Source organism: Lindgomyces ingoldianus (assembly GCF_010093535.1).
Source record: "Lindgomyces ingoldianus strain ATCC 200398 unplaced genomic scaffold BDR25scaffold_12, whole genome shotgun sequence".
Lineage (NCBI taxonomy): Eukaryota > Fungi > Ascomycota > Dothideomycetes > Pleosporales > Lindgomycetaceae > Lindgomyces > Lindgomyces ingoldianus.
In genome coordinates, this window is record NW_022985173.1 from 915364 (window position 1) to 938800 (window position 23437).

The 23437-nt window shown below is 50.2% G+C and overlaps 9 protein-coding genes across 9 annotated transcripts; 5 read left to right on the forward strand and 4 right to left on the reverse strand.

Moving 5' to 3' along the window:
- Nucleotides 1–93: 93 nt before the first annotated feature.
- On the reverse strand, nt 94–3809 carry BDR25DRAFT_302945 (coatomer subunit beta). Its single transcript, XM_033689910.1, has 9 exons — nt 3530–3809; nt 3383–3475; nt 3140–3318; nt 3021–3086; nt 2928–2968; nt 1059–2866; nt 789–1009; nt 458–738; nt 94–404 (listed from the first exon to the last, which is right to left on the reverse strand). The coding sequence occupies exons 1-9, from the start codon at nt 3560–3562 to the stop codon at nt 259–261; spliced, it is 2868 nt and encodes a 955-aa protein (XP_033549031.1). The 5' UTR covers nt 3563–3809; the 3' UTR covers nt 94–258.
- Nucleotides 3810–3929: 120 nt separating this feature from the next.
- On the forward strand, nt 3930–5046 carry BDR25DRAFT_259669 (Mago nashi domain protein). The gene is made up of 7 exons (XM_033686601.1): nt 3930–4060; nt 4118–4155; nt 4204–4299; nt 4351–4414; nt 4461–4548; nt 4599–4724; nt 4784–5046. The coding sequence occupies exons 1-7, from the start codon at nt 4020–4022 to the stop codon at nt 4796–4798; spliced, it is 468 nt and encodes a 155-aa protein (XP_033549032.1). The 5' UTR covers nt 3930–4019; the 3' UTR covers nt 4799–5046.
- A 288-nt stretch (nt 5047–5334) lies between these two features.
- BDR25DRAFT_393094 (uncharacterized protein) lies at nt 5335–8075 on the forward strand. The gene is made up of 8 exons (XM_033698239.1): nt 5335–5914; nt 5983–6133; nt 6187–6538; nt 6597–6801; nt 6841–7008; nt 7032–7216; nt 7266–7480; nt 7566–8075. The coding sequence occupies exons 1-8, from the start codon at nt 5489–5491 to the stop codon at nt 8057–8059; spliced, it is 2196 nt and encodes a 731-aa protein (XP_033549033.1). The 5' UTR covers nt 5335–5488; the 3' UTR covers nt 8060–8075.
- A 161-nt stretch (nt 8076–8236) lies between these two features.
- BDR25DRAFT_324655 (uncharacterized protein) lies at nt 8237–9172 on the reverse strand (the record flags this gene model as incomplete). Its single annotated transcript, XM_033692170.1, has 4 exons — nt 8237–8663; nt 8737–8890; nt 8960–9067; nt 9121–9172. 4 exons carry the CDS (start codon nt 9170–9172, stop codon nt 8237–8239), a joined length of 741 nt encoding a protein of 246 aa, XP_033549034.1.
- An 863-nt stretch (nt 9173–10035) lies between these two features.
- On the forward strand, nt 10036–12132 carry BDR25DRAFT_342178 (SET domain-containing protein). The gene is made up of 7 exons (XM_033693692.1): nt 10036–10066; nt 10121–10141; nt 10257–10320; nt 10377–10412; nt 10474–10601; nt 10657–10921; nt 10971–12132. The coding sequence occupies exons 3-7, from the start codon at nt 10261–10263 to the stop codon at nt 12060–12062; spliced, it is 1581 nt and encodes a 526-aa protein (XP_033549035.1). The 5' UTR covers nt 10036–10066; nt 10121–10141; nt 10257–10260; the 3' UTR covers nt 12063–12132.
- Nucleotides 12133–13207: 1075 nt separating this feature from the next.
- Nucleotides 13208–15979, reverse strand: BDR25DRAFT_353905 (uncharacterized protein; the record flags this gene model as incomplete). The annotated part of the gene is made up of 14 exons (XM_033695229.1): nt 13208–13472; nt 13519–13565; nt 13611–13711; nt 13753–13808; nt 13903–14169; nt 14250–14387; nt 14437–14924; nt 14985–15054; nt 15084–15193; nt 15225–15240; nt 15275–15494; nt 15592–15692; nt 15746–15795; nt 15848–15979. The coding sequence occupies 14 exons, from the start codon at nt 15977–15979 to the stop codon at nt 13208–13210; spliced, it is 2061 nt and encodes a 686-aa protein (XP_033549036.1).
- A 946-nt stretch (nt 15980–16925) lies between these two features.
- On the forward strand, nt 16926–20931 carry BDR25DRAFT_19161 (uncharacterized protein). The gene is made up of 4 exons (XM_033684288.1): nt 16926–18765; nt 18841–19342; nt 19390–20157; nt 20221–20931. Exons 1-4 carry the CDS (start codon nt 17124–17126, stop codon nt 20786–20788), a joined length of 3480 nt encoding a protein of 1159 aa, XP_033549037.1. The 5' UTR covers nt 16926–17123; the 3' UTR covers nt 20789–20931.
- On the reverse strand, nt 20838–21570 carry BDR25DRAFT_353907 (uncharacterized protein; the record flags this gene model as incomplete). The annotated part of the gene is made up of 4 exons (XM_033695230.1): nt 20838–21156; nt 21205–21365; nt 21421–21492; nt 21529–21570. The coding sequence occupies 4 exons, from the start codon at nt 21568–21570 to the stop codon at nt 20838–20840; spliced, it is 594 nt and encodes a 197-aa protein (XP_033549038.1).
- Nucleotides 21571–21600: 30 nt separating this feature from the next.
- BDR25DRAFT_302952 (uncharacterized protein) lies at nt 21601–23240 on the forward strand. The gene is made up of 2 exons (XM_033689911.1): nt 21601–21726; nt 21780–23240. Exons 1-2 carry the CDS (start codon nt 21668–21670, stop codon nt 23074–23076), a joined length of 1356 nt encoding a protein of 451 aa, XP_033549039.1. The 5' UTR covers nt 21601–21667; the 3' UTR covers nt 23077–23240.
- The last annotated feature ends 197 nt before the right edge of the window (nt 23241–23437 follow it).

Here is a 23437-nt window from a genome sequence, read left to right on the forward strand (position 1 = left end):
GAGAGTTATGAATTATTGAACTTGTCATGTCTTGAAATACTCCAATGCCACACTACCTCCCCTTGCCCGTCCTATCATGAATTTTAATACCCAGGTTATCATCGACTTTTCATAATGCTCGGACAGGCAGACCCCATTTCCACAGCCACCGCCGTCACAAAGCTTAGTACGAAGTCGACGAAGCGGTATGAGAGTCAGACCGGCTTGTCCAGAAGCTACATCAAGTGCACCCTGACAAAATTTCGTAACATGACGTCATCACGAAGCACCAACCTTGTTAAGGCCCTTCAGCGATCCCAAGCTCAAAGCCAAACCCTGTGACCGACTTCGGATACGTACGAAACCTGTAATAGGACCGTTTTCGCCCTCCTTCTCAATGCTAAGGTTAGCCAGAGCATCCTCGCCTACACACAATCAGCTCCTCGTCAAACTCGAATGTTACGTTGAAGGTACTCACCAAACACACTTCTCGCGTACAAATTAGCGGACAAGAACTGGCAATCTCCCTTCATAGAAGCCTCAGGGGTAAGACAGCTCATATTGGTGCAAGCCATCAATTGCTTCAAGAATTCGCGGAGAGATTTGGCCTTGGAATTGATATTGACTTTGTTTTCCCACTCGAACTCGGTCCACATTGTGCGGAATTGCGTCTCTGTGCAGTATGCGGGTTTGATGTAGTCCATAATGTCTACGTGTACATCGTTTAGGATGACAACGTTGGAGTCAACTCCCTTTTCGCTATTCGTTCGTTAGCGTAAGTCGCCGATGGTGCCCTCGCCTCAACTTACCCTTCATATATGACGTTGCCGAAAATTACTCCGGTGTCCGTTGAGGACACCTTGATGGTGGCTTGGATATTAATGAAGTCGTGAGGGCCGACGTTCTGTGTTGGAGGGCGCTCTACGACCTTAAGGTCGCCGAGTGTTGCGAATTCTACTGTAAGATTCTGAAGAGTCTCGGTCGTTTGATTGACGAGAAGAACGTCGAGAACGATGTCGAATTGATGCACCTAACCCGAGGTTAACCAAAGGGCCGTGATTAAGGATCGGATACATTACCTTCACATATGCTTCGCCATAAACAGGATCTGAGAAGCCAGTAAGTTGCACAACCCGGCTTAGCTTAGAAGTCAGGTCTTCAGTAGCTGTATCCCCCCCAGTTGCCCTCTCCAAATCTTGTTCAATTTCGTCAGTACCATCTAGTTCTTTCTTCTTTAGTTGTCGGATTGAGAATGAGTCGTCAACATTGACTGCAGATTTTGCCTTCTCCACAGCTTCCTTGGCTGCCCGCTTCTTTTCTTCCGCCTGGACCATTGTTCGGAACGACCTTCGCGTATCTTCCAGAAACACAGTCTCGAGTTCCTTTCTCTGAGCAAACTCAGAGAGAGACCGGACACATGTCATGATTCGGTCGACAGAGTCCTCGTCTATGAGCGTTTTGACAAACTGCGATTGTCCAACTCGAATAATAGATATCATGATGAGCATAGCCTCGGCCCGGAGAGCATTTGTTCGCGCTTCATCTTTGGATATCTCTGAGTGTCGCATGACAAGTTTCGTGAGAGTACTGGACAGAACCGTCGCCAGGTAGTAATCACCATCGAGGATCAGTTGGCGTAGTGGAGGCTTCTGGGAGTTCTTAACAGCCTCCAGTTTCGCTTTGGCGGCTGCGGAAGTGAGCGCGCTTTCCGTAGCATAGGTACCATCCGCAAGAACTTTTCGCGATCCTGATGGAGCTACAGGTTTGGCGTGGCCGTTCACTTGTTCCGTAGGCTCTTTCCCTTCGGAAGCTTCCTCCAGTAACCGCTGCTCTGAGGCAAGGATAGGGATCTCGCCAAGGGAAGAGCGTATCCCTTTCCATGCGTCTCGAATGTCCTTTGCTTCCAGAGAGAATTCACCAATAATCCAAAGAACACCACGATAGACCTTTCCAGCGCGAACCTCACCTAAAGTAGTCACCAGGCGTTCGACAATTGATGCCCTTAGATCTGGGAAGCGTTCCACGACCTCTTTCACGAAAGAGATCACGTCAACAGCGGAGGCGTTGCTGCTGACATCTGAGATAAAGTCCATGAGCGAACCCACAACGCTCGCTGCAACCTCGGGGAACTTAATGGCAGACTGGTGGATAGAGGAAATCAGGAGTGTTCGGTACTCAGAGTTCTTCTCGTACTGCTCGTCAACTGTTTTCATGAGTTCTTTCTTGAGGAGAAGAACGACTTCTTCGACATTTCGGCTAGAGACCATCTCCATGGCAATCTTGAGCGCCTTTCTCCGTACATCCAGGTCCGGGCTGGAAAGAACACGAAGAACTTCCATTGTCAAATCATCTAAAACGCCTTCATTCTTTTCCCGTAATTGATCCACTCTTTCCAAAACGAGGAGTTTCACATTGTTGTCAGGTTCCTTGATAGCCAGTTCAGTGAACTTCCCTGCTGCGGCCTTGACAGCTACAGGATTGTTGGTGAGGGTTGTCAAAGCATGGGCAGCTTCGTAGATGACGGTGGATACACTAGATTCGAGGAGATCAAAGATCAACCGAAGATATCTAGCCTTGTTCTGAGGATTTACAAAAGCATCTCGGCGAATAAATTCGAGTTCAGCAAGGAGCACAAGCTCGTCGTGGTTTGGAATCGAATCAAAGACAGTACTAAGGTACTCGAGCGCTTTTTCATGACTGATAGAGGCAAGAGCGGCGAAGGCGTTGCGCTTGCAGGTGGCGTCGTTCTCCTCGTCCAAAAAGGTGGTCAAGAGGTCGGGAGCGTCCGGAAGCAATTCTGGAAGATGCGTGAAGATTGAAGCGATTGCAAAGGTGGCGTTTTTGCGGACGTATGCATGCCGATGAGAGAGGCATTGGCGAGCCGGTTCTTCATAGCACATTAGCATAGGAACATCTCCATACACTGAATAGAGGTGGGATCTGCTCACGTAAAAGAGGCTCTACTAACTCGGCATCCCTCAGTTTGCAGCTGTTTCGTGGGTGAGCAAAAACGGTACAAAAGCGGGGGAGCGAGCCCGTACAGAAAGCGCAATGTGTTCCCTCGTACGTATTCGTTCGGCGCCTGGAGATCGAAACGGATAGCATTGCTTCCCCATCATTAGCCGCTGGCACCTCGCGAGATATGTGCGTTAGCACCTACCACACCAATATCCACTCCTGTCGCAGCTTCCCCTGCGCGTCGTGCTTTGGACATACCTCCAGGAAGAGATACATCAATTTCTTCAGGGGCTTCGACTTGCTAGGCATGACGAATCGTATTATGTGCATGAGCAGGCCTGCTTGGGGGTCACCGTTCAGCATTATCGAGAGGATCTTCTTCTGTAGGGTTGTCAGGCCGGTGCTCTTAGGGCATCGCGGGGCAGCTCAATGGGTATATCCGCACCATAGTCTCGATCTTTGACTCATCTGTCCCCTTCTCTAGAGCTTGCTTGAGCTCATTCTGCGAGGGGACATCGGCAGCATTGTCCTGGTGGACCTGTCCGGCAACGTAAGTGAAGGAGACCCGCAATAAACGGCAGAGGATTCATACCAGACTGTATGAATTTTCAAGGAATGTCGCCATGATGATTGCTAGACCAATCCCAGCGCTCCTTGTCGAGTTATTTGTTTCCTCTCACGCCTCCAGGAGTCGGCCGGCTGCCGTCAATGCCCGTGGTGTCCAGAACAGGTGGGCTGCAACGTGGATTCAACGAGGGGAGGTGCGAAATTAGCGGGCGGGTGGAGAAGGCTGGGGTCCAGTGGAGGGCGTATCCGGAGAGAAATTTGGGCTGCGCAGGAGTGCAGCGTCAAGTATCAACAGCATACACTGCTTCAGTTGAGCAGCTTGTCCGTCCAGGTGTCTCCTCGAGAAAGTGGTCCGCAAGGCTTGGCATTTTTCGGCTAAGCGACCAGGGTTCGCCGCATCGTGAAAACGACACCAAAGTAAGTCACCAGCTGCCAGGCAACGCATCCATCGCTGTTGCTTCCCAGAAGCCTCCATCTTTCCTCTCCCCCACGGTCCGGATTCCCTCCTCGCCGTAATGGAGCCCGAAGCTAGCGAGCCGTTTTATTTGCGATACTAGTAATCCTAGCCTCATCCCGAAGTGCACGTGAAATTAATACTAACTGCTTCACACAGCTCTGGCCATCAAGGGCGATTTGGACATGAATTCCTAGGTATGGCTTCTCTGTTGTAGGCGGTGCCTTGTTTCTAACCCTTTTCAGAATTCGATTTTCGTGTCCTTGGGGACGGCCGCAGCGCTTCCGCGCGATATGCGAACAACTCCAACTATCGAAACGACTCCCTAATTCGAAAAGAGAGTGAGACTGGTCACTTTACTGCCTCTTCTGGCATGTTGCTAACGTGGCCAGTGTGCGTAAGCCATCTTATGGTCAAACAGATCAAGAAGATTGTCAAGGATAGCGAGATCATGAAGTATGTTAAAGGATACATTTAATTCACACTACTGACCTCGTCGTAGAGAAGACGACACGAACTGGCCACAGAAGAACAAGGACGGCCGCCAAGAGCTGGAAATCCGCATGGGCAACGAGCACATTTCGTTTGAGGTTCGGCGACTCGCAGCCTTCACAAATTTAGAACTGACATAGATATACAGACCGCGAAGATTGGCTCATTGCAAGACGTAACAGACTCTCAAGACCCAGAAGGTCTCCGTGTCTTCTACTACCTCGTTCAGGATCTCAAAGCGCTGGTGTTCTCCCTCATCGCCCTGCATTTCAAAGTAAGGCTCCCCTTCCTTCCAATTGTGGAGACGAGAACGTGCTCATAAATTTACTGCAGATCAAGCCTATCTGATTTTTTGTCTGGCATCTCCGGATGGCGTATGGCGCCTTGCTTTTGTCGCCGACAAATCACTTCCGACCGTATTACTGGCGGGAAGATCTCGGTCAACTAGTGGTCTTGTGGGGAATGCACGTCTGGAGTCCAGAATCATGTCCTGTGGGTTTACACGCCGCTGTCAGCCGTCTGAAAGTCTAGCGATCCCATTTCTCTATCATAGGATGCAGATTTTTTAGAGTCTGCGCGTTCTGCGTTGATCGCCTGTGCCAATCCAAGCGGCAGCGCCAAGGCTGCACGCCATTCCTCATTGCATCTCTCGTTGTCAATCACATGATGTTGGAAGCAGTGTTTCATTCGGACAAGGTCTGTTGAACGGTGAATTGCGCGCCGGCAGTGCGTCCGTGGCGCTCTAAAGCCCTGGGTGACTGCGGCAGCCGTGGGGTCGGTGCAACAGAAGGCCATCTGGGGTCTCCATTTGCCTCGCTGGTCCACGTGAGGCTAGCGTTCCTTCCCCGCGTAAGCTGCAAGCCTCGCAGGCCAAACCCTTCACTCTCGAGTCTCAAGTCCACACAATGGACATCATCGCTCTGCACTCGTCCAACTAAGCCCCGAGTCTTCCTATATCTTCTCTAGTGTCTGTCCTCCATCTCATGCCTGCTCAATTCTCGTTTGGTCGTGACTTCTGAATTCCTTCTAATCTGGACTATGCCCACTCCTGATGATGCGATGCTGTCGCCGCCATCAGAGCACGAGAGTCACCTGGCTGGCCGCACGACATGTCCGCCAGAAGAATCCCGCATCCACACCGCGCTCGATATGAATGTCGAGCGACCCCTTCACACTCAGAATGATGTCAATACCTCATACACCCCCCCGATGCAACAGCCCACTCCTCCACCCGCCGACCGAGACATCTCCGACGCGCAACCCCAGGATGAAGAATCGCATAACAAAGGCCCCGATGCAGAGGTAGACGGCCCAATCCGCGACATTCCCACACCGGTGAGTGCGACAGACGAGGGCGCAGACGAGCAGCGGAATGCCCAGGTCTCGCCGCTCTCAGCGTCGGCATCTGTACCCGTCTCCTGGTCTCAACCATCGCTCTTGACATCACCATTTCCAAGCTACAGGGTCAGTATCACTGCTCGCAATGCGCCGCGGTCATCCAAGTCACCGTATTTACTGATGGCGGTGCGCAGTTCCTGCCCAACTCGTCCTCTTCGCTTCTCCGCCACGGAAGCCGATTTAAAGGCAATCAAACGTCAGACCACCAGAAATACGAAGTAGAAGTCGAAATAAAACATGTAGATATGCGGGAATCGTTCCTGTGTGGGTACTTGCGCATCAAAGGTGCCTGCGACCCCTACCGAAACAGTACCAGCGCATAACTAACGCTTCCCCAGGCCTAACAGAAGACCACCCTAGTCTCACTACATACTTCGAAGGCGAAATCATTGGTAACAAGTACTCATTCATCACCCAACACCCTGAATGGGGCTCTAACGAGAAGGTCGATCGGCAGCATTGGGCCCGGCTCCCTGCACACAAGCAGAAGTTCTCGAATCGCCAAGATCTTTCAACGAAAGACTGGATGCAGAAAGAGCATATTTTTATGCGGTGGAAGGAATACTTCCTCGTCCCAGACCATCGGGTGAAGACGATTAATGGCGCAAGTTTTGAAGGGTTTTATTATATCTGCTTTAATCAGGTCTCTGGGAGTATTGAGGGCATCTACTTCCACGCGAAGAGCGAGAAGTGAGTTGGTGTTGTTTGCATTTCTGTCAGGTGTATGCTAACGATGCCCAGGTATCAGCAGCTCAAGCTCGAGCACGTCCAAGATCACGGGTGTCAAGGCGCAATGGAATTCCGATAATTACGATTTACGATGGGGAACGTGCATGTATATGATGGCCGGTATATGGGACAGCATTTTGGTCATGAGTGGTCATCTTTTCAAGTTGGGTTTTCCATTGTACAGACTTTATGGGTTTCATGACAATTTTGGAGGCGGCCTCGCAGTGCGCGATGACGGCTGATCTGGCATTTGGGTTCTGTAGTGTCTAGAATTACTTTTGAATGTTCTGATGTTCCTGGTTACGTCATTCGACATAGTCATCGTCATGGAATTGACGATAGCTAATCCCCGATCCTCCACAAATTTCGCATCGTGTGATGGGCTGCTTATGGGTCTAGCGCAAAGCTTGACTGCACCTCTTCGCTTCGCCGTGCCGAATTTATCTCTTGCTAGCAACACCATCGATCTTGTAACCACTACCACGGATCAGGCACGATGCCCGGCGAACCGAATAAGCGCCTGAAACGCCAGGAGTACAAGAAAAGTCTCAATACCGAGCAAAATGCAGCGCTGCCGAAGAAGAAATTCTACCGGCAGCGGGCGCATGCCAATCCCTTTTCAGACCATTCCTTGACCTAGTGAGACAATTTTCCACGAAGTTAAAAACCGTGTACTGATAAGAGGCAGCCCGAAGAGCCCGGCAGAGATGGACTGGTCATCTTACTATCCTGCACACACAGTCGCACAAGAGATAGAGAACACCGCGCATGAGTCACATGACTTAACCAAGGACATGCCCGCGAAGGCGATCACGAAGCCGGTGGAGATTGCAGATATTGGCTGTGGGTTTGGTGGACTACTCTTTGCTCTGGCGCCGAAACTACCTGACACCCTGATCTTGGGTATGATATTCTGCTTTCTCTCCAAAGATTCCACTCTCTCGTCTTGAGCCGTCTTTCGCATCAACCATCCTAACTTTAAAACTAGGCATGGAAATCCGCACCTCAGTGACTGAGTACGTCCAAGAAAAGATCCGGGCCCTCCGTGCCCAGAACGCCTCATCCAACTACTCCTACCAGAATGTCGCCTGCCTCCGCGCAAACACCATGAAATTCCTTCCCAACTTCTTTACAAAATCCCAGCTCAGCAAAATCTTCCTCTGTTTTCCAGACCCGCACTTTAAACAACGGAAGCACAAAGCCCGCATCGTCTCCTACACTCTGAATTCTGAGTATGCATATGTGCTACGGCCTGGAGGGGCTGTGTACACTATTACGGATGTGGAAGACCTGCATCAGTGGATGGTGGAGCATTTTGAGCGCCATCCGAGCTTTGAGAGGGTTGGGCAGGAAGAGCAGGATGCGGACGAGTGTGTGAAGATCATGCGCACAGAGACTGAGGAAGGGAAGAAGGTGGAACGGAATGGAGGGGCGAAGTTTGTGGCATGCTTTCGGAGGTGCGAGGATCCACCATGGCCGTGAGATAGGGAGTATTTGGCAGAATAAGTAGGAAGGATCACGCAGATGTACGGTTCAAATATAAGTCAAGGATGATAGATTCAAACGGTTCTCACTGGACCAGGTATCAGAAATTTTAGGTCCCAAGCCAAACACTTCTTTCCAAACGCCTTGCCAAATGATACACCGGGTACAGATCTTCTAGTCCTCAATGCCGCCCCACTCCTCATCCTCATCCCCGTGCTCACCCATCTCCTCATCTCTATCTCCACCTACACCCTCCCCCCTCCAAGCCTTCAATCTCTCATCATCAAGCACCTCCTTCGCTGCGTTCCTAACACTCTTAACCTTGCTCTCCTTCTGAATCCTCCTCACTGGCTCCAGCAGTTTCTCTCTAGGCACCTCTTCCATTTTCTCACCACCCACCTTCTCCAATTCATCCACATAAATATCAAATATATGGTACCTCAGCCCATTGGGAATCTTCATATCCGTAGGATGTAGTGGTATATTCTCTAGTATCTGAACCACCCGCGTAATACCATCGATATTCGACCATCGATCGCGCGAGAGGTATCGGAACGAAGCGTTGAGGTATTGTCTGATTAGGTATAGGTATTTGTCCATCCTATAACCCCAGGATTTAGTCTTAATTCAACAAAATAGGGTAAAGTTGAGCATGTAGTGAGAAGCACACTGACCGTAAAGCATCAATCCCACCCCACTCCCTCGCCATCGTTTTCCAGAAACATTCTACAAACGGTAACACCACACCCGCTTGTAAGACTTCGATTAGGGAGGCTAGGTCGCGCGCGAGACGTTGTTGGTGGACCGGCTTGTCCTGCATCCACATGCCTGCAGCTCAATATCAGCGTTTATGCTCCGACTTCGATAACACTAATGAAGATCTGGTGGGGCTCGTACAGTAGAATAAGCCCTTCCATAGCTTCAACAAATCAAGTTCTTCTATCTGGGACCGTCCACTAAGATACGTGCGTAGAGAATCAAGAGCGTTGTCGCGCGTCGTTTTGTCTGCCAGAGAATTAGTGCTTCGGGTCGAGAGGCGGGCACGGGCATGGGCATGCCGCTTGATGCGAGATGTTTAATGAAGGGGCTGTTCTGTGAATCGGATGCCATGATATGCGATTGTGTGGAAGAGGAGACGCGGAAGGTCATGTGGAGAGAGTCGGTGATTTGAGTAGTGGCTTGGAAACTTTTCTTGAGATGAGGCGAGAAAATAAGGTTAAATTTAGAGTTATCGATAAGGGCACGCCGTGGAACTGTAAGAGGACACTTAGGCATTGCAATTATCGGCAGTCATGGAGGGAATGAACAGAAAGATACATTTCTAGGGTGTTTAGATATTTGTAGAACTTAAAAGATAGGCAATCTGCTTAATCTGCACAGGCCTTAAAGCTAGCAACGAGGAGGTGTTTAGATCGCCTTGTTCAGACGATTTCCGTAGAATCGAATAAGTAAAAAACGCTAAGAACTCCTCCCAGCTTTATTAGAATGTGATACAAAGTAAAGTGATGAAAGGATGTATTATGTATTATGTATTTAATACTAAGAGTCGGACTCTTTTAAGTTAGTACCTGTTCATATTGCGAGGGAATTTACTCAAGCATCTACTATCACACCAAGGACGACGAAACGTTCACACGATACGAACGAGATAATTATAGCAACGAAACATGCGTTCTTTAACAACAGTTTGCGTTAGCACAGACCACACCCCTTTGAGAACATTTTCGAGCGATTGCACAAACTCTAGTGCTAATAAATAGAAGTAAAATGCTTAGAAAGTAGTTTTCTAGTTTAAGCCTACTAACTCTTAATAGGAGTTTATTTCTATGAAGGTTCAGTAGCTATAGTTACTATAACAGGTGCTTGTTAAGCGGCTTGTTGCACGTGATAGGTATCGCTTATTAAGCAGGTTTCACGCTAATAGTTGAGCTACTAGACTGTAGCAGCTTCTGCTAAACTCTAACCTAGTAGCTACGCAATCCACGCCTACATAAGAGCAAAAAAGTAGGTATATTTGTTAGAATTACTATTCTAACTCTATTGCTAATATTTTTATAGTTAGTAGTAGCTTATTAACGCGTAAGTTACCTGGTTGCAGCTCTACTAGAGCCGGTTACAAAACATCGCATTTATGTTAGAAGAGCATTAGCAACAATTAATAGGCTTCATAGAGTGTGCTAACATGACGTGCAAGCTCGATGCCGGCGATGGTTGTCATTCCGACAATTGGGCGAGGACGTCGCGTGTTGGTGGACCAAGTAAGTCACACAGTTCTACGATTATTGACGCGTCGCTAATAAGTTCTCTTTTTCAGGTCCACTCAATTGTATGTCATCGGAATAGGAACGAGGTTAGTAGCTTTCCCTTGGCTTTATGGGAAGCGCTTAACTAATCTGATATTTCTGATCTAGGAAGAACAATTTTTGGTGTGCTGGAAGACAGGCTCGTCAACACAAACCCCGCCCCTTTCATGGCATAGCGTGGGGGAGCTGGGACGTTGCCTAGAATTTGTGCAAGACTATCTTGATAACAAGGCTAGGTAAAGGAATTCCTTAACTTTATATCTTTTAAATGTATTACTAATTATACCCCAGGCTTCTAATGCCTGCACTTGCTCTCCTGTCCAAGAAACGAAAGACACCGGATTCCGATACTGAGTTGGAGCTAAGACCCTCGCCTATTGACCGCCGATTCAATTCGTCCAGCAGAACACCATCCACGGAACGCTCTCCTTCAGTCTGGTCGGCGTCTCTTGCAATACCAGGACGAAGCAACGTCACTGCATCGTCGCCTTCACCATCGATTGATGTATACAATGGCGTGTTGGATTCGAAGAATGGTTTCATCGTGGCCAACATTGTAAGTAAAAGAGCTCAGCGCGCCCCTTGTACTACTAAGACAATTCTAGGCATCTGGACCAGATATTCCTGAAATTAACATCCAGAATGTACCCACTCCAGAGATGGCACACGCCGCTCGACGGGCTAAGACAACGATAGCGGAAACCCTTATTCGGGCGGCATATCACCGTCGGCTCGACAGGGTCATAGGGAAGAAGATCTTCCTCGTGAACACAATTGACTCTTCGACCCCTTCCCTCAGGTTCCGCTACATCCCCGAGCACGTGCTCTGTGATGGTGTGTTCAGAGTGTCCCCGGAAGCTCAGGAAGGATGTGATAAATGTTCACCACATATGGGCCGTGGCATTGGCTGCGAGTACACGAAGAAGTGTCGTTGCCTGGAGTATGCCGCCGTCGACGAAGCTCGCATGGATGATGAGCAAAAGGAGCTTTATACGAGGATCAAAGGGGGCTATGAAGCTACGACCGACGAACTCTTGTCACTGCCCAAGCGGTTCCCTTATTACGCCGAAGGAGCAAAGAGACAGCGTGCTGGCTGTCTCGTTCCCTTCTACCTTAACTCTCGCCGTCCGATCTACGAGTGCAACGATAATTGCAAATGCGGACCCAACTGCCGCAACAAGAACGTGCAATTCGGCCGCACTGTCGAACTTGAGATCTTCAAGACCGCCAGCAGCCGGGGCTGGGGTCTTCGTTGTCGTCAGAAACTCTACGAAGGTCAGTTCATCGATACATATCGTGGAGAGATCATCACGGATGCCGAAGCAACCCGTCGCGAAGAGGCCACATCCTCGAAAGATAAAGCTTCATATCTCTATTCTTTGGACAAGTTTAAGGAATCGGAAGGTCTCGAAGACGAAGATATCTACGTTGTGGATGGCGAGTATATGGGTGGTCCTACAAAGTTCATGAATCACTCTTGTGAGCCGAATTGCCGGCAGTACACCGTGAGCTATAACAAGCATGACCCGAAGGTGTATGATCTTGCATTCTTCGCGTGTCGCGATATCGAGAAAGGCGAGGAACTGACTTTCGACTACCTTGACAAAGATGAGGGAGAGGAGATGGATGAGCCTGGAGACGACGCTATTCCGTGTCTTTGTGGCGCGAAGAAGTGCAGGAAGTGGCTTTGGACTTGAGCTAGAGGTTTGAGTCCTCTTGAGGGAGGGTAGGGGGATAAGAGGGAGTGGATTTGCAAGTGATGGTGGGAGAATATCTTTGTTCAGAGTCTACTAGTGGATCAGAATTATCTTCTAGATTTCTATCTTGAGGATAAGCCGCTCGGAGAGTCTCCTCACGTCTTACTCCTCAGAATGTTTTCTAGTAGCCTTGTGACTACGGTCTGCTCTGGAGTATAGTAATCTTCTACTTATACGTTTCCTTTTAATTATGTAGTTTTACTTCTCCTCTATCCCTTCCGTATCTCTGCTAAGCCTGTATGGGATATTAGCTTCTTGACGAACTCCCGCTAGCAACTAACTAGTATAGGATGGAGATTATAATTTTTTGGGTTTCATGCTTGGCATAGGTAATGCGGGTATTGATGAGTTCTTTACATGAGCCTTCCTGTTCCATGTGAAATGTCATAATGCGGGATATCTAGATCAGATTCCCTCAATACTGGACTCGCAAACTAACTCACTTCTTTAGAAAAGGGTCTCGTTTTGCTCGAACACGGAGCCAGGGTTTTCAAAAGTGTAGGTCCGCTTGGTGGGGGGTACAAAAGGCATAGCAAGTCTATTTGGGCTTCTCTGAAGATTTATCAATGGAAGTATGATGTAGACCTGAAGTCGAATTTTCTTTGGAATTTGAGTCATGTATATGCATGTACTTGCTTTTAACTGCTTCGACTTGGTCCGTTTTTGAATAGCTTGACCTGCAGTTCAAACTGGCTCACACTGTGGAATAGGGTTTCTGCTCCATACTATCTAGCTTCAGTCTGAGTATGTCTTTTAGTTGGCATCCAGCCCTCATCACATGCGCTGAATTCCAGGGTTAGAACTAACTCGCGATAGCTGATGTGGTGGATGATGGAGTAGTAGATTCCGGAACCATGGCGGGCGTTACAGCAGTAGGCAGCTGCAAGTTTGATTCAATTCTGGACAAGTTACCCGAGCGATGATCTCATCCGAAGAAATTGCATTGTCTCGTGAGTGTGATGGTAGAATTGGAAAGCTAGCAGGTCGGAGAGTACACGAGAGAAACTACTGAAAATGGAGCAAGAACGTTTCCTTTGGTGGGAAGATTGTGAGATGGAAATTTTACACGATCCACAATGAGAGAATTATAAGCCTTTATTGAAAATGGCAGTTTCCTTTAATGGGGCTTGGGAAACGATAGCTAGTCCTGGTCCGCTTTCGATGTCTTGTCGATGCCCTGTGGTAAGTTGGCATTGTGTTCTTGCTCGAAGCAGTGGGTGATGAAAATGGATCTTTGTGAAGGCATCGAGTATGAATAAGGGACAGTAGGTATTGAGGACTATGACGGAGCTTATATAGACCAACCCTGTCAATGGCATTAAGGTTAATGAGAGAAGCAGCACGTTGTCCCTACAGATGTTTGTGTCCGAATAACTTGCTGCGCAAGAGAAGGGACACGAAGAGGGTCATGGGCAATGAAGAGCGAGACGTGAATGTCGATTGCTACCCTCAAGCATTTACCTCCCATTCATAATACCTTCCTTTCACGAAGGGTAAACGCAGTTCCCAAAATTTAGTCAAATTTATGAAGAACCTTGTACGTAAATTTTGTAAAGAATCTGTGTATCTGCACATCCACTCGTGTTCTGCTCTCCCCATGGGGAACGACCCCTCAGTGCATTTTCTCAACCACATGTCTTCAGGCGATTACGAATCCGCAATGTTCCAGCCAAAATACAAAAATAGCTCGAAGCCGTCATCATTTATACCCAGGACCCGGAGATACTATATTATTTACATTGTTAAATATTAGTGTTTAGTAAAATGCTGCTCAAATGACGAAAAGAGGAGACAAAATATGAGTAGGAAGCCCAGCTCATTGGTGTAAGTCGACGACAAATGCCCGCAATCTCTAGACGGATTTGCCTCTATCGAATGTTGCGGGAGGATTCTATTTAATCCTGGGAAGTGGAGGGTCGCGATCTGGCTCCGGGAGAGAAATAGAGTATCCGCCGGGCATAATGCCGGTTTAATATACCCTATCACAGGTGAGTACTCGGAATGCAGGCTCTTCTTTCTGGGGGACCAAGAAGTCAAGTGCCCGCCTCTAGAGCAACCAGCACGTGGAGGGAAGAAATGAGAATGTTATATTTAGTGGGGATATTTCTCAGTTTAGAAGGGGTCAACAGCTTCCGAGGTCCGTAAACTTTTGAGACGCGAAAATGAAGAAATCTAGGGTAACAGCTCGATCCCAAAAAGATGCTTGGAAATGAAAGCGTACGTAGCGCGCAGAAACTGTATCGATTTTCTATATTGCAATCTTGGCTAAATCGAGGCGACCAGAGGTAAGAAGATGAGGGGACGGGGTGGACACGTTACCAAGCTGAGAATACACACATTCTCTGAACATGACGCCGCGTGCTCGGGATGCCAGTCCCAAGAGTTATATACTGGATGATCGATATGGGTGGGCATATTTTTGGCATGTGGCTGAGACAGGGTCGGACCGGGACGAGCATCGTGCGGCATGCGTGGTGATTGTGCCGGGCATGAGTGGCCCGGATCGGATCCTGGAAGAAATGCCTTCCAGTTTCGGGTGTGGCTAAGTTGATGGCTCAACAGCATGCTTGGCCCAAGGCACAAGTGTCTCCGAAGCTGCATGCACTGTCCGTGATACAGGTGGAGCGTCATCGGGTGGATTTTTTGGAAGGCGAGTGACGAATACCTGGTGTGTCCTTGGGGGTTACACGGACTAGTCATGTCAGCTGGAGACCGAATATAACCCTTAGAGTTTTCCTGAAACAAATGCCGCAATGGGTAACTCAGAGAACATGAGGTGGTTGGCAAAGAGTGTGCGATAGACTAAGAGACGTCTCAAGATTTCAGTAGATGCTTTGAAGCATTGAAAATCCGAATCTGAACGCGGCCGATGCGGTTTGAGAAGGGAACAAGACATGCTCGATGACGCCTGGAATTTGGAAGAAAGGTAGCCCTATTGTTTGTGGCAGAATTTGTCTTCACCCAGCGGACACGGATGTTGAAGAGATATCAAGGTCCCGCTTTCTCCCGCCTGCCCTGTGCGGTTGAAACGCATATTGTTTGGCAGGCGCAGTTTGGAATCGAGATTGGATCTTCGATGAGGGAGATCGGTTATGTCCTCACATTGCTGGTCTTTGATCTGGCGCGGATTCACAGCATGATATCAGATCCACATCCAACGAAATGTTTGCTTTTCGTGGCTCTTCATTAGGGGAAGAGAAGAAGTAAACGCCGCAGAGGCGAGAGCAATAGACGAGATTTCAATATGACGGCCAAGTTTGCCCCAAGCGAGTGATGCATTTGCCAGCTCAGCGTGAAATAGAGGCCGATTCGCTGATGATACGGCCCTGGAGTAATCCCCCTGGAAGTCGACGTGTCGGTGGAGGAGCAACGCTCCCTTGGCCGGAAAAGCAGACGGCAGGGTCCCAGCAGGCGCAACGGAGTATATTTTATAGCTATTTCGGCGCGTTAGACATGTCGTCCCTCTAACCGGCAGGTTGCGGCAGGTCAATGGGAGCATTCCGTTTTTCCGTGAGGTCAGGGGTTAGATAGGCCGCTGCCGAGTCGGCGTTGGAGAGCTCATTAACGAGTCTCGAGGCCGACCATGCGCAGATGCTGAGCAATTCCCGGCTGCCCTGGAACACCTGGTCGGTTGCAACTGCTGGCACGCATTATTTAAATCGCGGCGCGGGTGCTGGGGCACGGGAGCATGGCGTGGCGTAGGCAGAGGCACAGAGAGGCAGCACTACGGTGGTGATGCCGGAAAGCGTGCAGAACCGAGTGAATGCCGCATCCACTAAAAATAATGAGTGCACAGTGAAAGAAGACAGCAGCACAAAGGGCGGGCGGTTGGCCGGGCAGAGAGGGGATTTAATCATGCGTGTTCCTCGGGTTGGGCTTGTTTAGTGGTGAAAAGCAGCCGAAATGCGGGCCAGCCTGCGCTTCTTCGGGTCTGCTAGAGGCTCTCTGAAAAATTCGCTCTTGAGCACAACCTCTCCCCTCCGACACCACCCTTTGCAGCGCACACACGACCTGTGAAAATCGCCCGCCCACGCCCGGGACCTGCGACAGACACTCTGACGGCCTGTTTGGGGCGCTGCTACCGCTGCTGCGTCGCCCTCACCTGCACCTGTACTTGAGTGCCTGGAGCCCGTCCCTCTCTGCCCACGGGTACATCCCAATCCCACGCTCCCAACCGACCACGTCTCTGCGCTGCTGCGTCGGCGTTGCCACCGCTCGACCGTCTCCTGCGGCATCAAAAGTACGCACATCGTCCCGCCAGACTCGTCCAGGAGGTTAGTTTTGCCTGCGTCGTCGCCGCCGTCGTCCCCAGGTTTGCTGAGTGCTACCTGCTTCCTCTGCGCCCGGAGCCCACGACAAGCTCAAAACGCCATCTCGATTGCACATTCACGCTCTTGTGGGCCGTTCACCGCATCTGCCTGCTTTCCGTGGGTGTTACTTGTCACTGGCACGTGCCCTGCTCCCCACACACGCTCTACTTGAATTTCGCTGCCTCAGCATTTTCTTCTCCGCACGCTCTTGTTATCCCCCTCGCGCGCCAACGTCCCCGCCATCCGCTGCGGGCATTGCTGCTCTCTAGTACTTCATGCTTGCTGCCCTGCCGACGCGCTCTGCTGACTTCCTTTCCAGTACTTAGCTCGTGGCCTTACCCCTTCTCCGCGTCTTTCGACCCAAAAAGTCGCCCCACTGAAGCTTGTCGTCTCGACGCTTAAAGCCATCAGCACCTTCGGGTATCGCTGCTCTTGCACCGTCTTTGCCTCGAGAGACAAGCTCTGCACAGCTTGTTCCACGGAGCTAACCACGAACAGCCAACCCAAGCCTTGTGTGGGATCTCGGAATATTCGGTGCGGAGAGGTCAAGCATTGCACCTCTCCGGACGCGTCTACAACCGCATCTGAATTGGCCAGCTCTTGGGAGTGCTCCCTCCAGGGATCACGAGCGTCTTACAACACCCTCCTCTTATCCTTCTGATCTTTGCTAAGAGACAGAACCTCCAACACCATGGCAACCCCGCCGCCCCGTCGTTCAGGCACTGATCTTGCCACCGCCCCAGTTCCATTCTCCTATGCTCAAGCAGCCAAAGGCTTGTCCACCGCGGCTTCCGCAGCGGCCCCCAGCAAGTCAACCACTGGGACGATAACGCCATCCAAAGATGCAAGCCTTGCAGTGTCGACAGCACCCGCGACGTCGGCCCTGAGCTGGGCTGATGATACCGAGGCGGATGACCTCCCACCCCAGAAGCCCTCAATCTCACGAGAGACCCAAGTGAATGGAGCACCAGTGTCGAGTAAGCAGGTCATTGTTCAGCAAACATCCGCGGCCTCGAGTGTCTCCTCACCAGAGCTGGGCACTTCATCATCCTCAACAATCGCCAAAGATGATGATGTCTCATCGATTCAAAACACTTCATCCGAGTCGACCTGGGAGAACAAGTCACAAGCATCAACCTCGGTTGACAAGTCCGCAGAAGCAGGAGAAAAGACGGCAGACAAGTTCAAGGGCAAAGATTTGGATCGATCTACATTTAAGCCTCTTCAGGAGGCTCCAGTACCAGTTGTCAATATTTGGAAACAACGGGCTGATGACCTCGCAGCCAAAGCCAAGGCAGCACAGAAGCCCGCACTCCCTAAATCGGTTCCGGCTACGCCCGCCCCAGCCACTCCAAACGGCGTAGCGCAAGGTCCAAACGGGATCGCGGCAAGAAAGAGTAAAGGTGTCATAACTGCCGACTCGGCTGATGTTAAAGAGAAAGGATCCCCTAGCGAGAGCAGGGTGAAAGCCCGCGAAGATGATAGGACTGTCCAGGCTCGAAGAGAGACGAAGACGGAAGCCGATACTGAGAAATTCAGAAAAGGCGGAAAAGGCAGGACTTCAGAAAAGGACGTTAAACCAGTCACAAATGTCCTCCCTCTTCCACCTGCGCGTGACCAGGAATCTTGGCCAACCCCCGACAGTGCTATCGATGAAGACAAGAAAAAGGCGCAAGAAAAAGGTGAGAAGGGTGAGAAGGAACGTAACCCGAGCACGTCTAGTCGGTCGCATGGGAAGCAAGAGTGGGTGACAGTCCCATACACACCAAATGTGATATTCAACACACCGTTACCCAACACTGCTCCAGGAAGAAGAGGCGGAAGAGGCGGGGGTCGTGGCGGGGCTCAAAGCGGTGGGAGGGGTAGCACGTATGGAACAGCCAACGGTGGAGGGAATTCTGAAAAGGATCTCCCTACGCCCGCTACTATGCCTAGTGGTGACCAGCTGAAGCGTGGGCGGCCGGATGGACCTACAGGGCGGGATTCCTCTCCTGTCAAGGGCAAGAGGACGGTGAGTGCCGGGTCTGCATCTTTGAAAGACACGAAGTCCCCCGCCTTGTCCGGGGAGAAGCTTTCGAAGGCTGTGCCTTCCTCAGACATGGAAACGCCATCGAGGCGGGCCTCTGTCATGACCGAACCGACTTCAGGGTCCCAATTACCTGGTCAAAACAATACATTTCCGCGTCCATATCCTTCGAGCCGGCCAAACAAAGGAAGGAGGGGTGAATTGCTAAGTCAGAGCGACAAGAGGAAGGATGCTGACCTGGTGTCGCCAACCAAGGATGCTATGTTCTCGTATAACCGCCAAATATCTTCCGCTACTCAGACTGATGGTAAGTGGAGGTACTCAGGGCAACCCGCTCAGCTCTATTGTATCCTATTGTAGACCTTGCCGCTAACAAATTCAGCTCCAGAAGAGGCGGAACGCCGATCGTCAACTTTCTCAGATGGCCAAAATGGTCAACCGAAGGGAGGACCTACTGAGCGTCGTCCCTATGGATCGTTTTCTCTCCGTGACCGCGTTCGTGGTGCCCCACGTGGAGGCCGAGCGAACTACCAGAATAGCCATCAGTTCGCGAATGGCCATATTCCACCACTTCAGTCTCCTTCAACATTTCCATTACCTCGATCTCCAACCTCCTTCCACCCTGATCAAGCTGCGTTCTTCCCCAACGCACCCTCACATGGTCGGAATTACCGAGGCAACGGACCACGATCACAATCGGTAACGACCGAGAACATATACGGTCGTGTTCCCGGCTACTCCGGAGGACCTCAAGATATCGCTCCAATTTCGACCTACATGGGTGCAATGTACGACTATCCTGTTATGCAGCCAATGAGTGCTATGCCATTCAGCCCATACTCGGTCAACCAATACACCCTTGTCTCTATGGTCACAACACAGTTGTATGCCATATCCCTTCTTTCCGCTAACTTTCGCTAACCTCAGACAGGGAATATTATTTCTCTGTTGAAAATCTTTGCAAAGATATCTTCCTTCGCAAGCAGATGGATTCAAAAGGATTCGTATTTCTCAGCGTAATCGCTGAGTTCAATCGCATCAAGCAGCTCACCACGGACATGGAGCTGATCAAGTTTGTCTGCTACCAATCGAGTGTCATTGAATTCCGTGTCGGTAAAGATGGGAAAGACAGGCTTCGAAGACGAGAGGGGTGGGAACAGTGGGTGCTAGCGAAGTCCGAGAGAGCTTCTTCTGCACAGAACGATGGCCCAGAAGAACTGCATAACCCCCCCATTCCCCATCCCGCTGGCTTCGACCCAGGTATGCCTCGTTATACCGAAATATCCGCGGTTTCCCCGACTGGTCCGATCCCGCTCCCAAGCGACGGAGGGTATCCTGGGACAAATGGCATCCATCCAGGTGGTTCCTTAAACGCTCCTCTGGCACAAGCGGAGAGCATTCCAAATGGTCAGGTCGTGGATGGCTTAAACGATTCCATTACTGCCAACGGTCAACCAAACGAAGTATCTACTCGGACTGTTACTGGTGAACCTGATTCCTTCTCTGACGAGCAAGTGGAAACCTTGAGCATCATTGTTCGCAAGCAGGATCAACCTTCTGCACCAACCTTGCCTCCGTCTGCCACTCGTACATTCTCAAATGGTTCCATCGATAGCAGAAGTGGTGTGTCGGACGAGGCTGAGAGGCTCAGCTCCCGGCTTTCCAGCCTCAAGGTTAATGGCACCGGTCCTTCACAGGGGTAAGCCACACGTGGCAATAGCCTTCACTGGCAGGATTTCCGCTGATGCCCGTGAGATTGTAGTGTTGACAAAGTTCAAGATGAACCTCGGAGAACCTCGAGCCCTTTTTCACCTTCCTCTGCTTCTGCTATGAACCCGGTTCGTCTCTTCTGGGTTAAAGGCAAGGAAGGCCCCGTTGAATCTCTTCCTCTTGACTCCACATATGAATCGTATACCCACCTTCGATCGAAGGCGCTTGATCAGCGCCAGAACGCCCTTCCTGGTACCTGCCCGTATGATATGGACGTCCTTTATCAATTTTGGTCTCACTTTCTCATCCGGAACTTCAACACGCAAATGTACAACGAATTCCGTCATTTTGCTTTCGAGGATGTTACGCAGAAAATGTCTGACGTCGGCCTTCGAAATTTAATCAAGTATTACGGAGAGTCTCTTTCATCGTCACAAAGCCTAATACGAGAGCGAGTTGCTCGCCACTACGTCGACCTAGTTAGATCCGAGGATGAGAATCAACGACCCGCTTTCAGACAACTCAGGTCGGCATGGCGCAACGGAGCTCTGAACTTGAGAAATCGAAAACGTATCGGCGACTTCCTCGATGAAGAACTGAAAGGTTCATTGGAGCAGTAGTGGCGTCTTCGACTTGTGTCTTTCCCCCCTTTTTTGGCTGGATGTGTACCTATTTACGAGTCCATACCCTGGCGAACTTGTACCATCGCCGAAGTGCTCGGCATTCCCATCGATTATCCTGTTCTCGTTCCCCAAACACTGTTACCCCTAATTCCATTCCCTTTAATCCCTGGCGGCTGATAGGGTTACCGTGTGTTTTCGTCATAAAAGTCTTGATTGGGCGTTTGTGAATGGCATGGATGGTGGATGCATCAATTTCCCTTATGAAATAGACTTTAGCGGATGAATGGCCCCGGGATCTTACGTTCACGACTGTTTCGGACGAGAGATACCTGAACTTGGAAATCCGGGGATTACTTCTATCAGGGCTGGGGAAATGGCATGTGTGGCGTCTTGCATTTCATACCACAGGGCACACCCAACTCTCCCGGTCTCTCCACTTTTTACTCAGCATAGCGGCATTGTTTTCACCTTCACGGAGCGTGCCCAAATTCCCACCCTTTCTTATTTGTCCACCATCGAGAGGGCCATTTGTTTTGGGGATGCCCAGTAAATACAAAAGCTGTTCGCTCAGTGGCTACATGTTGCGTTTTGTAAAACTATAAAAAAAACCAAAGTAGATGCATGATCACATCAAATATGTTTGAATCTTGAAGACCCCACATTGCTTCCGAGGTTGAAATGAGTTGAGGCTTCTGTTGGGACTGTTCACGTGATTGCAAGGGGTGTGAATACTGTACCAAGCCACATCTCTTCCGGAAATCTCCGCGTGGCGCAGACATTGCCACCCACTGATGACTTCTCCACGACCCCACAACTTCACGTTCTCCTCTCTCACTGCCTAGGTATCCGAAAGTACTGGCAACCGTAAACTGCGTCATGGCGCCCGCGGTGGCCCATCTGCATAAACTGGTGGCCAAGAACGCGAAAGTGCTCAAGTGAGTTATTGGAGCCTGGATTGTGAGAGTTCCTTTACTGACGACGGAGGTAGGGCTGCCTGGAAACATGCGGCAAGTCTTGTGCAAAGCCAATTACCACCTTCTATACGACCTACACAGGCCGAATTACAGCCCATACTTGCACGCAATACTCCCCGGCATCCGATCCATCCCGCCGCCTTCCTCAAGCAGAGCAAGGGCCGATGGTATAGTACTCACAGTGCTATCAACGCTACTGTCCGACGTTTCACGACATCTGCCCCAAGATCCTCTGGCCTTGTACTCAAGTATGACCGATCTTCTTTCCCAAAGTCCCGTATTGGTTCCGCCGTCAACAACCTGTCCGGCCGTGCTCCTTTCGCATCCACCCTTCGACCGAACCTGACTGGAGGAACACTCAATAGGACCGCTGGAGGATACACGTGGGGCTCTGGGCGTTCTGGAGGTGCCAGGCACTTCTCCCATGGCCCAGCAGCTCCCGCCCAGGTCATTCATAACGTTTCTCAGGCGGTCCGTGCTTTCATGGTCTCGGGCCAAAAAGCACAATTTGATGGTCTCAACCCGCAGACCGGTGAGAAACGGTACAAGACTGTCTCAGCTTTGCAAAATAAAGTGAACCGCACACTCAATAAGGCACCCAAGGCAACTCCGGGATCTCATATCAGCTTCAACATCAATCCTACTATCACGGCCCTTAGCCCGTTGAAGGCTGTCAAGGGTTTTTCTTCTTTCGCAGAAGAGAAAGATTCTCTTAATCGTGAAGGTCTCCTAGATGTTCTTTCCGTAGATTTCTCAAGGGCAGTTAAAGAGCTTGCTGCAGTCCTCAAGGATTTGCAACGACTCTCTAACTTAGGCGACTTACCTATTACCTACGAGAATTCTACGTTAAAGGTTCATTTCCCTGGCTGTGATGCTGGCGCCGTGGAAACAATCTGCAACGAGCTTGGCGTTCAACGTGGAGTAGTGTACCAGGACGAAGATTTCGATACTTTTGTCGGGACGGATATTGCCCTTCTGTTTCCCTTTGCTCCAAGCCGGACGCCCTCAGAATGTTCTTTCTATGAGAAACCAATCACCGGCAGACAACAGCCAATCGATTGGCAGAACATGTTATCACCTCCAGTCATGAGCCTCGACGAGTATTCGACTCACTCTGAGGATGGATTAGACTTTGAACTCTTTCCAAACCCGTGGGTCTCGTCTCCATCTGGCTATGATAGCTTGCACACGAGCGATGTAGAAGATACAATGGCTTTTCCAGATGAACACGACGTACATACTCCTCTCGAGTATCAGGGCATAGAAGGCATTTACAGGTTCATGGAGCAGTGCGAGTCTAGTCACATATAAGTATGTGACTGGCGTTCTGTGGGCTTACCAAGCAACAGTTGGCTACAGATTGGCCAGACTAGAGTTTGCGGATTCATGAAACTTTGTACGGTTGCACTAGTCACTCATTCTTCTCCTATGTACACATGATTGTATGTCTCTCTCCGTAATTGTTGTGATCATAGTTCCCAAGCATCTGTCCTAAGGGGATCACTCCCCGCTACCCCCAAGTTTAAGTCCATCTTCATCCCCAACTCGACTCGGCAGGTCGATGCGGCATTCCGCGGGTATGGCCGCTAAAAACAGATCCACAGATGCCCCGCAGATTCAAGCGCCGGCCGGCAAATGGGACCATGACCGCATCAGTGCCGCCAAAGGCGTG